We start from the raw sequence: 12,797 nt of genomic DNA on the forward strand, positions 1-12,797 counted from the left end.
TATGTAGCACCTTAGTCTCCTGTACAGTTATGAGCAGGGAAGCCAGTCAGTTGTGCTGCAATATGCAACCCCGGGATGCACGCGGCATGTTATATAGTAGGAAGAATGTACCGAGCTGGGGGAGGGAAGAAAAAGTGTGGGAGACATGTGATTTCTAATTAGGTCAGTGATATTCCCTTACAGAAATCTCTCTTATGTACCCGGTGAAATCCTATTTCTATTCATCTGAGCAAAGGAGAATGTTTTTCTCTCTGTCCTTGCTCAGTCACTGCTTCGCTGCTGCAGTGCAACTCTAGAGAAGGTCCTCACTTCAGAGAGCAGTCAGGCTCTTTACAGCATGCTTGAAGTGAGAGATGCTGTACATGGAGCCTAACTCATGCCCTCCCTGGGACACAACCCTGGAACGCCCTGTGACTGCTGCTGGCTTGTTCCAGCCCAGTTCTTATGGCACTAGTGTCCACTCTGAGAAATGACTGTCATGACTAACTCTACTAGTAACCAGCTTAAGTCTCAAGGAGAAATAGATACCAAGACAAAGTTTCCTGAGCTTAGCATCTAACCAGATAGATACAGCTGCCTCTCAGATTATACAAAACCCAGACACAAACAGCCATCTGACCACTTTTGCTGTGAGCTGGTAACATGCACCAGAAGGAGCAGAGCTGCTTAGCCAAGTAAGTGGATTAAACTCTTATAGCAAAGAAGCCTCCTAGTAGCTACTTCCCAGAATCACCTTGACTTTGGGCAAAGAAATGCTCCTTCAAGTGCCCCAGGACTCAGTGTTGTGCCATACTTCAGTACAAGCAAGACTTCCCCAGAGCAACTCCATAAAACCAGGATTACCAAACATGACCACAAGGAGAGAAGGTGCTCACCAAGACATCAGTAAAGAAGCATGTGTTACATTCACACTAAAAAAGTTGCCCTAGACACAGGTGCGAAAAATGAAACAAAATGCAGACTTGAAAGCAAGACACATGTTGCCCATTTTCAGTTAGTGAACATATACTGCTCTCTTACTGGCAAAATTATAGCTTTGATGTCTTATCCACCACAGAATAGCAATTAGTACAATTACAGCTTACAAGTCATGAACTAAACCTGAACAGTGCACGTTGTAGTTGCTAGTCTGCATTTAGATTGGGCACATCCATAATTTGGGCTTGTTTTTGAAACATTCTAAGCACCATCAGTTCCTTCTAAGGTCAAGAATCATGGATACCTAGTGCTTTGCAGAGTGGAGCTCCTGAGATTTACAGAAACATTAAATCTAAACGTTTCCATCCCATGCTGATTAGGCCATCTGTTTGTCTCCTTAGAAGAGGGATGATGTAGTGAAGGAGGAAAGAGTCAAAACAAAAGCAAATGCAAATAAGTCAGCCCATCATCAAAGATAGAACACAGTAAAATCCATAGCCAGAGGACTTAGAGTTTAACATCACCATGTCACTTGGTCAGGCTCCAAGACCAACATCTCAGTTAACTCAGAGGTGGGAGTGAGCGGGAGATGTATCAGGGACACCTTCCTCAGTCTGGACAGCACGATACCAGGTGATTCATTCAGTACTTTTTGTCCTGGATATGCAAGATCTTAGCCATAACAGTGCCTCAGAAGGGACAGGGCATGGTTTCTGAAACATTAAAGTGTTTGAAAGAAGTGCACTTACCCCAGCTCCTCACAGAAGTTCACAATGGCATCAAAAGCTGTCATCACAGCTTTGTCAGATTCCTTTAAGGTGCCTTTTTTTTCCTGAAAGTAGATGGGGACAATAACTATAGTCTTCAGTTTAAATATAAACAGATAAAGTAACTCTAGTGATGACCAAATCTAACCCTTCTGATCAATATGGCAAACAGATACAGACACCACTCTGTCTCTGCTCTACACTTCTGCTCACCCATGCCTCTAACAGAGCTGGAGCTGTACCTGGCAGCCCTTCCCCTTCCTGCTTCGCTCCCTTCTACTGTCCCTTGAAACAGGGCTACAGACAGCTCTAGACCCAGAAACACTCATTTCATCTTTGCATATTCAGAGGTCACTGCAGGCAAGAGGCAAACCAGATCAGAGCAAAGGCAGCATATCTAGGCAGGTGGATACTATTCTGCAGATCTTACTTGGATGTTAGAGAGCTCCTTCTTAATCAGAAAGCTGACTTGATCCCGGTCATTCCTTGAGTAATAGAGGCGGCAGCAGGATGGCTTCCCATCTCTCCCAGCTCTGCCAGACTCTTGGTAATATCCAGCCATTGACTTTGCGATATTCCAATGGGCAACAAATCTGCATGTGATAAGACAACGGGAAACATAAGGTTGCAGGTTTCTCAGGTCACTGCATACATGATTGTGTTGGCTGTGGACATCAACAACACTAAAAAAACAGGGTAGCAAAAGCATAAAAGACAGAGGATTTAGCAGAGCAAGGTATTTTTCACACAGAAATGGAAGTCCTCTTAACACAAAAGACACATGGAAAGCAGCAGAGCTATAAGAAAACAAATGCATCTGAACAACATGTGAGCAAGATGTCACTGCAAATGCATGGAAAAGAATGAGCACATGAATATCCCAAACGTGCATACATTGTAGGGCTATGAAGACTGAGAGTAAGGACATTGATTTAAGGAGTTTGGGAGATTTTACCATAAAATACAGCATTAATAAAAAAGTCCTATTTATTTTGTGGAACACAATTTGAACATTACAGAACATGCTTTAAAATACTCGATTTTAGAAAGACACTTCTCTTTACCAACAAAGTCTGCATGGGAATTCAGTGCCACCAAGCTTACTTGTAGAAGAGGGCATCCTTCCTAGTCAGCAAATACAACTGTAGAATCATTACTAAACTTTCTGTAATCTCTGAAGGAAGGTTTTCAACACACGACTGCAGGACTGCTTTAAACCTGCTTGTACCTGACTATTCAGCAATTCAGCTTATACCTGTGTTGAGAGGATTTTACAGTACAGTAACGCTGACAATGTTTTAAATACCAGTCTGCTTCAAAACCAGCGTGTCCCAGAGGCAGGTATGATGCATATGGGTGTGGAAAAGCAAGCAAACATGTTTCTTCAAACACAGACACTCCAGGAACAGGTCAGGCAGGAAGCATCAGAGCCCTATACATTTAATCCCCATCAGGAAGTTTACTGAAGGAATTGATAAATAATCTCTAACAAAACTGAATTAGCAGTGAAGAGAGGGGAACAAATTCTGTCAGAAAAAGAGACGCCTCTGTTTTCCCTTTTGTCCAGAAGAGTCACCTCCAGAACTTGTCAGACCTGATCTTACTTGATAACACACACGTGAAAACTCAGAACTCTGCCAACACAGAGCAAAGGCTAAGCAGCAGTGCCTTGTTGCCTGGGCTCGGGTATTATGTCCTTTAAACTATTACAAAACATCCTGTGAAGAGTCATTTTAATTCCATTCCTTGAAAACCAACCATATTACAGGCATATTCCACTATATTTCACTCTCAATCAGCCCTATGCATTTCAGTTATTCTTTGCCTTTTTTAATGGCTACTGCACTAACAGGGCAGAGTGGTTTCAGCAGGTCATTAACTCCTGCTGCTATGCCAGGAGACTTCTCATTTCTGTTGGGCAACATGCATCAAGCATGTCAGAGTCTGTCATTGCTCTGGGATGCTGCTATCTGGCAGCACAGTGGCACAGAGAGGATGGCAGAGTTGTGAACTGATGTGATTGTCTCAGTGACGTCCTGCCCTTCTCCCACAGCGTTCAGAGCAATTGCTTTATGTGGATTTTAGAGTAAAGATTAGGTCTGTGGGGGATGTTGTGTGAGCTGCACCTGAGTTACCCTCTACTGAGTGATCACAGCTCATGATACTAACCCAGCACAGCCATACTGCAGTGCAGGAATTCTAACACAGAGCAATTACAGCGACAGTTAGAAGTCCCAGAGGAACAGCAATTGAAAACACGTGCAAAGTTTCTGTCCTTGGACTAGAGCTGCATTTTTTATATGGTTATTGCCATTTGTGAATGCTATTTTTTCCCCATTGCATTGCAAAAGGAGATCTAAAAAAAGCTGGCTCTGACTATTTTAGTAGAGGGTGTATGAATTATTTTAGGTGCAGATTTTCTTCCCACTGCTTTTTAACAGCAACTATTGCACTAAGAGAAGTGAAAGGGACAGCTGTGACTGCATTGAGATGGCTCTTTTTGAAACCCTGGAGGGTGTGGCAAAAAACAAGCGTTCCTCCAATTTTCTTGGTTTTCAAGATGACTGGCAAAGAGGAGCTTTGGTATCTTGTTTTTAATTTCTTTACAAAACCCTTCCAGGTTTGTTTTTGCTGCTTCTAAGATTAAAAAAATCTCAGCTCTGTTTTTGTGGGTTTTAGCAAGTGTTCATCAGGCATTTTAGTGAGATGTATCAGGTAACAGAGAGACTGAGGCTTTCACTTCCCACTGCTCAGGTTTCAGGCTCTGGTGGTGCACAACACAGCCTCACACACCTGACGTTTGCTTTGTCTACTCCCATTCCAAAACTGATGGTTGCAACAATAACTGGAATCTTCTCCTCCATCCATTCATTCTGGATTGAAGTCCTATCAGCTGCCTTGAGTCCTGGGAAGGGAAAAAGAGGGAAGGAAACAACAAAAAAAAGAGGCAAGAGGATTTTTCTCCTCCTCCATTCCCCCATTGTGAGCCAAGCCCTCACTGAAAGAGACATGTACATATTCCTCTCTGTCCATGCTTAAATTGGCCTGCGATCAAGCAGAAGTCAGCAGCAGCTGACTTTCAAAGAGAAAAATTCAGATCCCTCCTGGGATAAAAGCAGTTGTTACATTTAGGCCATGCAAGTTCCAACAAAACCAACAGTTCTGGAGCGAAGGGAATGCCATTCTGTTGAAGGCCCTGCATTTACCTCACAGACCTGATGCATCAGCATCAGACACATTGCAGACCATGCCAAGAAAGCTGTTCTCTAGGTAGCCCCAACCCAGGCCTTAAAGGTGGTCCAGATCAGTTCTACCAGCTATTGAGAGATGCAGGTGCAGCTTCTAATACCTGCGTGATAGGCCTTGGCTTTCACTCCTCGGTAGCTCAGTTCAATAGCCAGCTGGTCACACACATCCCTCATCCTGCAGTACACGATGCCACAACCGGAGTACACCTGGACACACAGGAGAGGAAGTCCATGAGACTGTCTGAAGCCAATCAACAAAGCTGCAGTCATTAGCGTGGTGGACACAGGAGGGGTGCCTAAAGCTCATCTCTTCTCCAAGCTGATCCCCCAGCAACTGAAAGATACTGCTGCAGCACAAAAGTAAATCAGCCACAAAGAGAGTTTCCTTACAAGTCCTACAAGGCCTAACATCAACCAAATATGGTCCCCCAATCCTCTCCCAGTGGGCACAAGGCAAGAAGCAGTCTCCCTCCGCCTTACAGATAAACTCAGGTGCAGAGGCTATCACCGAGAATTATTTTGGGAATATTAGAGCAGGAAATTCAACACAACACTGCAAATGCTTCCAGTCACCCTTGCCACACTAGAAGAGCAGAACACAATCAAACAGAATGATCACCTCAGACATGGCAAACCAAGACAGAAAGGCTAGTTGCATATTCCTAACCCATCTTCTTTTAGACCAACCCCTTTCTGAGGCCACCTCTGGAAGGAACACAGCCTTCACATTCTAGCTATTTTAGAGGAACTAAAAAACATACGTGAGAACTTTGAGGAACTTAAAAAATATACGTGAGCACCTTCCCTCCAGGGACCTCCTCCTTCCCTGCCACAGACCTGTTGGGGCCATGCTAACCACTGCAAGGTCAGTGACCATTAAGGTAGATTTTGTTCAAGTTTAGCCTTCTTCCCCAAATGTAAAACCTACCCCAGCGGTGTTCTTCACTTCAAGCGCCTTCAGACAGAAATCCTTCAGGTTGGTGTATGGATCAGTCAAGAGCTCTTTGAACTGCACATCATAGAACAAGTTAGATCTGAAGCAAGGAGTCTTAAATGTGGAAAGTGGCTGCTTTAGCTTAAGCGCTGCCACAATGTCCTCCTGGACCTGCCTGGTGGCAGTGGCAGTCAAGGCAACACAAGGTGTATTGGGTATGCGAGTGCGCAAGGTGCCCAGCCGTAGGTAGTCGGGTCGGAAATCGTGTCCCCACTGGGAGACGCAGTGCGCCTCGTCGATTATCAGGTAGGACAAGAGGTTTCGGGACACCAGAGAGTTCAGCGTAGGTTGGAAGGAAGAGGCAGCTGCCATCTCCGGGGTGATGTACAGGAGCTTTACTTGGGGCTTCTCACTTGCTATGTCAGCCAGGATGGTCTTCTTTTCCTGGGCAGAAAGCTTGGAGTTCAGGGAGCAGGCTTTGATCTTCAGAGCTAGCAAGTGATCCACTTGATCCTAGAGTAAATACAAAATTAAAATTAAACAAAAACCAAATGGATATAAAGAAAGTCACCATCACCAAGAAAGATTACTAGGGAGATCCAGGATCGAGTCTCAGGACAACATCCACCTACAGTCTGCATATTTAGAACTTCAACTCTACACGCCTTTATCTTCAGCTGTGAGCATATCTGTCCAGCTCTAACATCCAACTGCATTTTTGTGCATCCATTCACTTTAAGACAGTCTTTTTGCCGCTAGGGAACACCGCAGGGATCTGTGCAGAATAACTCATCATAGCCACAGTGAGCTGAAACAAGCCACCAACGCGTCTCAGGATTTACACTATCAAGTCTCACAGATGGAAAATGAACACCACCACCCTACAATAACAGAGTGGATTTCATTCCAAAACAGCTAAAGGATGTTACAAACACAGCTGAGATAGGATAAAATACAAGAATCATGCAAATCACCACTGCCACAGAACCAAGCCTGGATGACAATCATGCCCTGAAAACCAACAAGAAAACATGGCATCACATCCAAACGAACCCTGGGCGTACAAATTCACCTCCCTGTCCCTACACTGAGCTGTTCACTTGCACTTGACTAGCATGTAACATTTCAGAAGATATGAGTAGTCCTGAAAAATGGGTATCTCATTATTTCACTCAATAACTGGTTTCAGTGATTGATTTAATATCCGCCGGTTTTTGTTCACTAAGTCAACTCTCAGCCTTCCCTATAATAAACTACACAGACTAAGCTCTTGAAGTTTGGCTGCACTGAAATACATCATGATCATTGCAGGCAGAGCCACCCCACCTCAGGACTTGATGAGAAGACCTCTGAAGGTTCACTCCATCTCTGTTCCATAAGACTCATCGAGCCCTTCTCAACATATTTGTTGCTCTGACACATTCTGTTTCCCCTGCAAATCTTACAGTGGTAACTTTTTTAACCTCTGTTTCACTGATAAAATATTTCCTGGAGCTTAATTAGAAATCCTCTCACTTGGAACAAACTCACTATTTATAACACCTTTCCAAGATGTATTACCAGGCCTGCTCTTAATTCTTAAAATGTATTACATTAAAACTGTAAAGTAGTTAAAAAAAACCCCACAAAAACCAAACCAGCAGCCTATAACACCAGATATCATGCAATGTTAATCAGATGCTTTACAGAAGTCTAAGCATGGTACAGCTGCTCTTACAGAGAGGTGTTTCTTCCAACAGGTGATGAAATAGTAGAAAAGGCAAATTAGAGGAAAAAAAAAGGTCTCACAGGTGAAAGTGCTCAATGAGCAGCTCTGCTACAGCAGCTTCTTCCCATGACAGAAAGACTGACCACAACAAAAAGCATTTCGATGCAGAACAAATTATGCCTTCACAGGCAACTTCATCATTTCCAGAGTTATTACTTTACAGGTAAAATGGCAGTTTTCTTCTGGGGAAAGATCCAGTTTGGTCCATTTGAGGTACTTAGCTGCTTCTGTATAGCACACTGGAGATAAAAGACAGCTGGAGAAAATGGAGAAAGGCTCAGTTACAAAAACCACCAGGTTATTATTAAAGAACAGAAACCTCCTTTGAGAGAACTGCATAGAACTGCATACCAGAGCTAAGCTGCTCTGCAGCTAAGTTGCAGTCTCTTCACCTAATACCAGGGTAAGGAAAACACACTGAGACATGAAGATGGGAATCCAGAGGCAGGCCAACAGCAGAGAGGCAGCTGTGCCTCCAGCGTCTCCCGACCCCCTTCACTGACTGCTTTTCCAGAGCTGACAGGAGACAGTTACCTGAATCAGTGCAATCAGAGGTGAAATGACAATGGTGATGCCCACTGCCAGAACTGCAGGAAGCTGGTAGCACAAGGATTTCCCTGCCCCTGTGGGCATGCATACAAAGACATCCTTCTCGCCTGCAAAGACAACAGAAGAAAGCTCAAGGCTCCTGAGTGGTGGTGAGTTCCCAGGGCTCTGACTGGAGGGGTGGGTAGCAAGGCTTGTAATCTGTGAGAAACAGCATATGTGTGCACATACTGTGTGGCATACCAACAAAAGACACTTCATTTTAGGTTCTCAAAGCATGGCCATACTTTGAATGCCTGCAATAGTCTCCCTCAAAGAATCTCTGATTGCTTTGTAAACATTCAGAAACAGCCTTACAAAAGTACCAGAAAATACACAGAAACCAAGATAAAGAGAAGTTAAACAAGTTATTCATGTTAATTCTCTTCCAGACAAGCTGCTTTCACTCATCTTACAGACCTCCAGTTACCAAATTACCAGCCCCATGACAGATCTTTACCACATCCTCTTAGAGCTTATCCCAGAAAGGTACCTCCTAAGAAATAAGGGTTGGAAATTCCAACCGCATAGATAATATCATGGGGTTAGGAACTGTCACTGCACTAAGCAGTATCCACCTCACGTCAGGGAGATGCCAGTGCCTGCAATGCTAACAGAGACACCCTGCTGACAGAACACTGCTTTTGGCCGCTCTGTTGTCCATAGCACGTTTGCATAGCTGCTGGTGATAGATGCAAACTGTAACTCTATCCTCGGTGCTAAGTTTGACACTGTTCTGACTCATATTGTGAGACCTGCCAGGGGAGCTAACTGTTGGCAGCTTGTATGTGTGAACTGCCTGTCCAGCCAACAGCGGTATGCTGGGGGATATGTTAACACCAGCTAAATCATGTTTCTGATAATGTCCACATGATTCAGAGAACAGATGTAAACACTGCCAGGAGATCAAGTCTTCTACTGGTGTAATCTCTAACACAAGAACAGGTTTACTCTGAAAATGTATAAATGCAAACGCTTTTGACCTCACCTGACCATAAACATGCTGGCAGATGTCTCCAGAGGAGATACCAACAATACTACATTTTAATCTCCTATTTCCTAGTTGATGCGATGGTGGTGCTACAAAACTAATGCAAAGGAGAACAGGCAGAGCAAAGCCGTGCTCAGAGAGCTTGTGTGCAGCACATGCTCGTGCTCCTGTGCCACTCAAATGATCTCGGAGCAGAGGCAGCTTAAGAGGGCCAGGTGGTCCTGTCTAGTCCAGATGAAGTGTCTCCTCAAAACAGGCACAATACCAGCTCCTGCAGTACCACCTCACAGGAAGATGGAAAACCCGACACATTTCACATCTTCCCGATGCTGAGCCTCACCTCTCGCCACAGTCATGGTCGCGCTTTCCTGCAGGGAAGTCTTGAAGGACTCAAACCCGAAGACTTTTCGCAGTGTTTTCCGGACCCTGCCTTCCAGGCCCGGGGGAGCCTCGCCGCTCATCTCAGAGAAGCTGCGAACAGTGACAGGAACCTGAATGCCACCACCCTCCTCTAGCTGAGGCCTGCCCTGTCTCATTGCCACCTGGGCGACCTCCCCCATGGCTGCCCTGCCACGCTCCCCCTTTTTTTAGACACCCCCTGTGCCCCCCAAGGATGCTATCCGGGTCCCCTCACTGGAGCAGACCCCAGTATCGCTTATTGTAGAGCAGACCCCGCTGAGGCCTCCCCATGGGGCACGGGCTGGGCACAGCTGGGGCCTGAGGGTGGCCATAGCGGTGGGGGCACCTCGCTGTCCCCCAAACCCCCCACACCCCGTCATGGGGAACGGGAGGGGAAGGCAAGGACCTTCACACCCACACCCCTCTTCCCAGGCGGGCTGTATCCTTCCACCGCCTCATCTCATACCATGTCCTTCCTGCCCGGTGTCCCCCTCCCCATCCTCACCGCAGCCGTACCCCTCCTCGCCCCGACCCCCGCCCTCTCACACTCGGTCAGGGTTCGGCAGGTGCTGTCGTGGCGCCGCGCGATGACGTCAAAAGCAACGCTTAAAGGGCCAGCCCCCACTATAAATAGGCCGCGCACCTTTTATCCCTCCTCGCCCTCCCCCATACAAACTCTGCTCCGTCTCGCTGAGGATTTTTCTCCTCTCGCCGTGCGCGGACGCCGGAGCTGTCCCGGTTTAACGTAAGTTCGCTTAGAGCAAAGGAAGGGCGGCGTTGTTATGGCGACTGCGCTGTGCGCGTCATCTCCGCGCGCCGGAATTCCGCTGCGGCCGAGGCGGAAGATGGCGGCCGCCAAGCGGAGCGTTCTCTCCTCGTTGGCGGTTTATGCTGAGGATTCGGACCCGGAGTCGGACAGCGAGGCCGGGACGGCGGGAAGCGATGGGGGAGCGGCTACGGGTGAGGGCAGGGAGGGGGCCGGGGAAGGCGATGGACTGGGACGGGCCGTGTGGGGGCACCCGGGAACCCGCCCCGGCCCGCCGCCTTCTCCTGCGTGAGGGGAAGGCCCCGCTTGTTGCCACCGTCCTTGTCCTCATCGTTTTTCTTTTCTCTTCCTCCTTAGGAGAGAAAGGAGGCCTGGTCTCAGTTGGGTACGGAGACGACGATTTCACCCGCTTGGATGGAGACGAGGACGGGTATGAAGAAGAGGATGATGAGAACAGCAGGCAGTCAGTAAGTACCTCTATGCTCTGAGAGCTTGCCCTGACCCTTTTCATACATTGCAGAGGCTTTTCGCTCTCCAAAGAAAGCCCCTGAGCAGCAAACCGTGATGGAACCCAGAATATCTAACTCCTGCTGTGGGTTTCAGTGCTCTCCAAATACTTATGTTTGTTTTGTTTTCAAGTAGAAAGCATTTGCCTTGAAACCCATCAGCAGCTTGGCACAGCTCGTGTTGTTTGTTACTAACTGTGTTGATGCCGTTTGACTCTTCTATGGGAAAAAGGCTGATAAAAGTCAACAGCCACACTAAAGGAAAATTATTTTTTAATCATGGTTGACATGTATGAGAACTTTGTAAAAAGAACACACTGTTGTGTGGTCAGCTGGAGGATTGAATAAAGTTCTGTGATGTCTTAAATAATTCTTTTGTGTGTAACTCAACCCACTCACTACATCAGGTTACCTTGATGTAACAGTGTCCTGTCTGGGCGTGAGTGGCTTTTGTTTGTCATAGGTGCATGGCATGTGTATAACATTACCTAAATATTGAGATAACTGTTGCATTGTGAGACAGGGCATGTAGCTCAGTGCTATGAGTGCAGCTGTAATACACTAAGGATATATAGTTCTGTCATGTGTCTGTAAGAGCAAAACAGTGAGTTTTGGGGGAATGGGGATGGAGGTTGTCTCCTTTCTTTCTCATCAACCTTTTGCTGACCACTACATTATCTTGTCCTTGTTCTAGTGTTTTGGCTACACAGTAGAGGAAAGAAATAGAGCTAAGTTACTATAACTTTTCCTCATTAAAGTCTACTTTGTGTGCATTAGATCAGCCTCTTACGAAACACTCACTGTTTCTGCTATCTGTTTTCCTGAGTAGCAGACAAGAAATTTCTCTGTCTCTTGTTCTTGCTTCTGTTCTGTCACTAACTGGAGAAGGTGCAAGCAATAGCCTTCAGGGTCTGCTCCTGGCCTCTGACTAAGCAGAGTAATGATGCTTCTTTACAGCTTCAGTGATTCTTCTTTTCATATCCTAAACTCTAGACCCTCCTTCAACAAGATGTCTTTAATTTGAAGAAAGCAGTAGGTGCTTGTCAAGACTATCTGTGCTTAGTTTGCATTGACAAATGGGGAGGTAAATGGAGTAGCCTTTATTACACGCACAATTTTTAGTGCAGATCACAGCTGTCCATCGTTTGGGAGGTACAACTTGCTGTCAAATGATGGCAATTGAACAAGTCACTGGTGTCAGCCAGTAGGTCTTGTCTATATTTGCAGTTACTGTACAGACATGTGCAGGTTACACAGGGTGCCTGCTCTCCAGTCTTGTTGCAGGACAGCGGTGCTTGTTTTTTGTATTAAATATTCTTTGACCAGAATTGAGAGCTACCTTGATATCACTTGTGCTAGTAGCTTATTGGTAATGAGTTGCCTTTAGAAAGCAGTACGAGTTGGACTCAGGCTGTCCTGGGCTTTTATCTAAACAAGTCTGTGCTGATATTATCTACCTTAACAGTGACTGAAAAGCCTCTGTTTTTTCAAAGGCAGTTCTCAGTAATGCTTCTTGTTTGTTGTTATTGTTTCAGAGATGTCCCCTGTTAGGTAAGGAGATTTTGGGAGCTGTTTCAATTACCTGTCTATAACATGAATGATTCAACACGTTGCTTTGTTGAAAAGTACTTTTATCTTTATAATATAGGTGGGACTGTGGAGGGGAGAGGAATCTCATTTGTGACAAACACCAAGTTACTTGGTACTATGGTTCTTTTCTAGTTACAAACTTACTGTTATTAAACTTTGACAGTTAAGACTGAAATATTGGCATATGTGCATGTTTCGGAAAGGTAAGCTGGAGAGTAGCTGAAGTGAGTAAAGAGTTTGATGTCTTGCTTCTGTGGAATATGCATGTTAATTCAGGCAATTAAAATTTACTGACGTTATTGTGTGGTCATTCTCTAGCTTACCT

General features: G+C 45.6%; 2 protein-coding genes across 11 annotated transcripts in view; one reads left to right on the plus strand and one right to left on the minus strand.

Moving 5' to 3' along the window:
- Window positions 1-10,360, minus strand: part of RECQL5 (RecQ like helicase 5) — a 39,212-nt gene extending 28,852 nt beyond the window's left edge. The window contains exons 1-8 of one of the 8 annotated variants that reach the window (XM_074846897.1): window positions 10,287-10,360; window positions 9,552-9,682; window positions 8,170-8,291; window positions 5,862-6,380; window positions 5,035-5,140; window positions 4,479-4,590; window positions 2,116-2,278; window positions 1,668-1,750 (exon numbers count right to left, since the gene is read on the minus strand). In XM_074846897.1, coding sequence (XP_074702998.1) covers window positions 1,668-1,750; window positions 2,116-2,278; window positions 4,479-4,590; window positions 5,035-5,140; window positions 5,862-6,380; window positions 8,170-8,291; window positions 9,552-9,672 — 1,226 coding nt within the window. In that variant the 5' untranslated portion in view covers window positions 9,673-9,682; window positions 10,287-10,360. Of the gene's footprint in view, window positions 1-1,667; window positions 1,751-2,115; window positions 2,279-4,478; window positions 4,591-5,034; window positions 5,141-5,861; window positions 6,381-8,169; window positions 8,292-9,551; window positions 9,683-10,076; window positions 10,097-10,126; window positions 10,195-10,253 lie in introns of those variants that run through there. The other 7 variants (XM_074846901.1, XM_074846902.1, XM_074846896.1 and 4 more) reach the window with 7 other exon arrangements.
- Window positions 10,361-10,370: 10 nt separating this feature from the next.
- Window positions 10,371-12,797, plus strand: part of SAP30BP (SAP30 binding protein) — a 31,235-nt gene continuing 28,808 nt past the window's right edge. For all 3 annotated transcript variants that reach the window (XM_074846913.1, XM_074846912.1, XM_074846914.1), the window contains exons 1-2: window positions 10,371-10,570; window positions 10,734-10,843. In XM_074846913.1, the coding sequence (XP_074703014.1) occupies window positions 10,393-10,570; window positions 10,734-10,843 (288 nt within the window). In that variant the 5' untranslated portion in view covers window positions 10,371-10,392. The remainder of the gene's footprint in view (window positions 10,571-10,733; window positions 10,844-12,797) is intronic.

Source organism: Strix aluco, chromosome 21 (assembly GCF_031877795.1).
Source record: "Strix aluco isolate bStrAlu1 chromosome 21, bStrAlu1.hap1, whole genome shotgun sequence".
Lineage (NCBI taxonomy): Eukaryota > Metazoa > Chordata > Aves > Strigiformes > Strigidae > Strix > Strix aluco.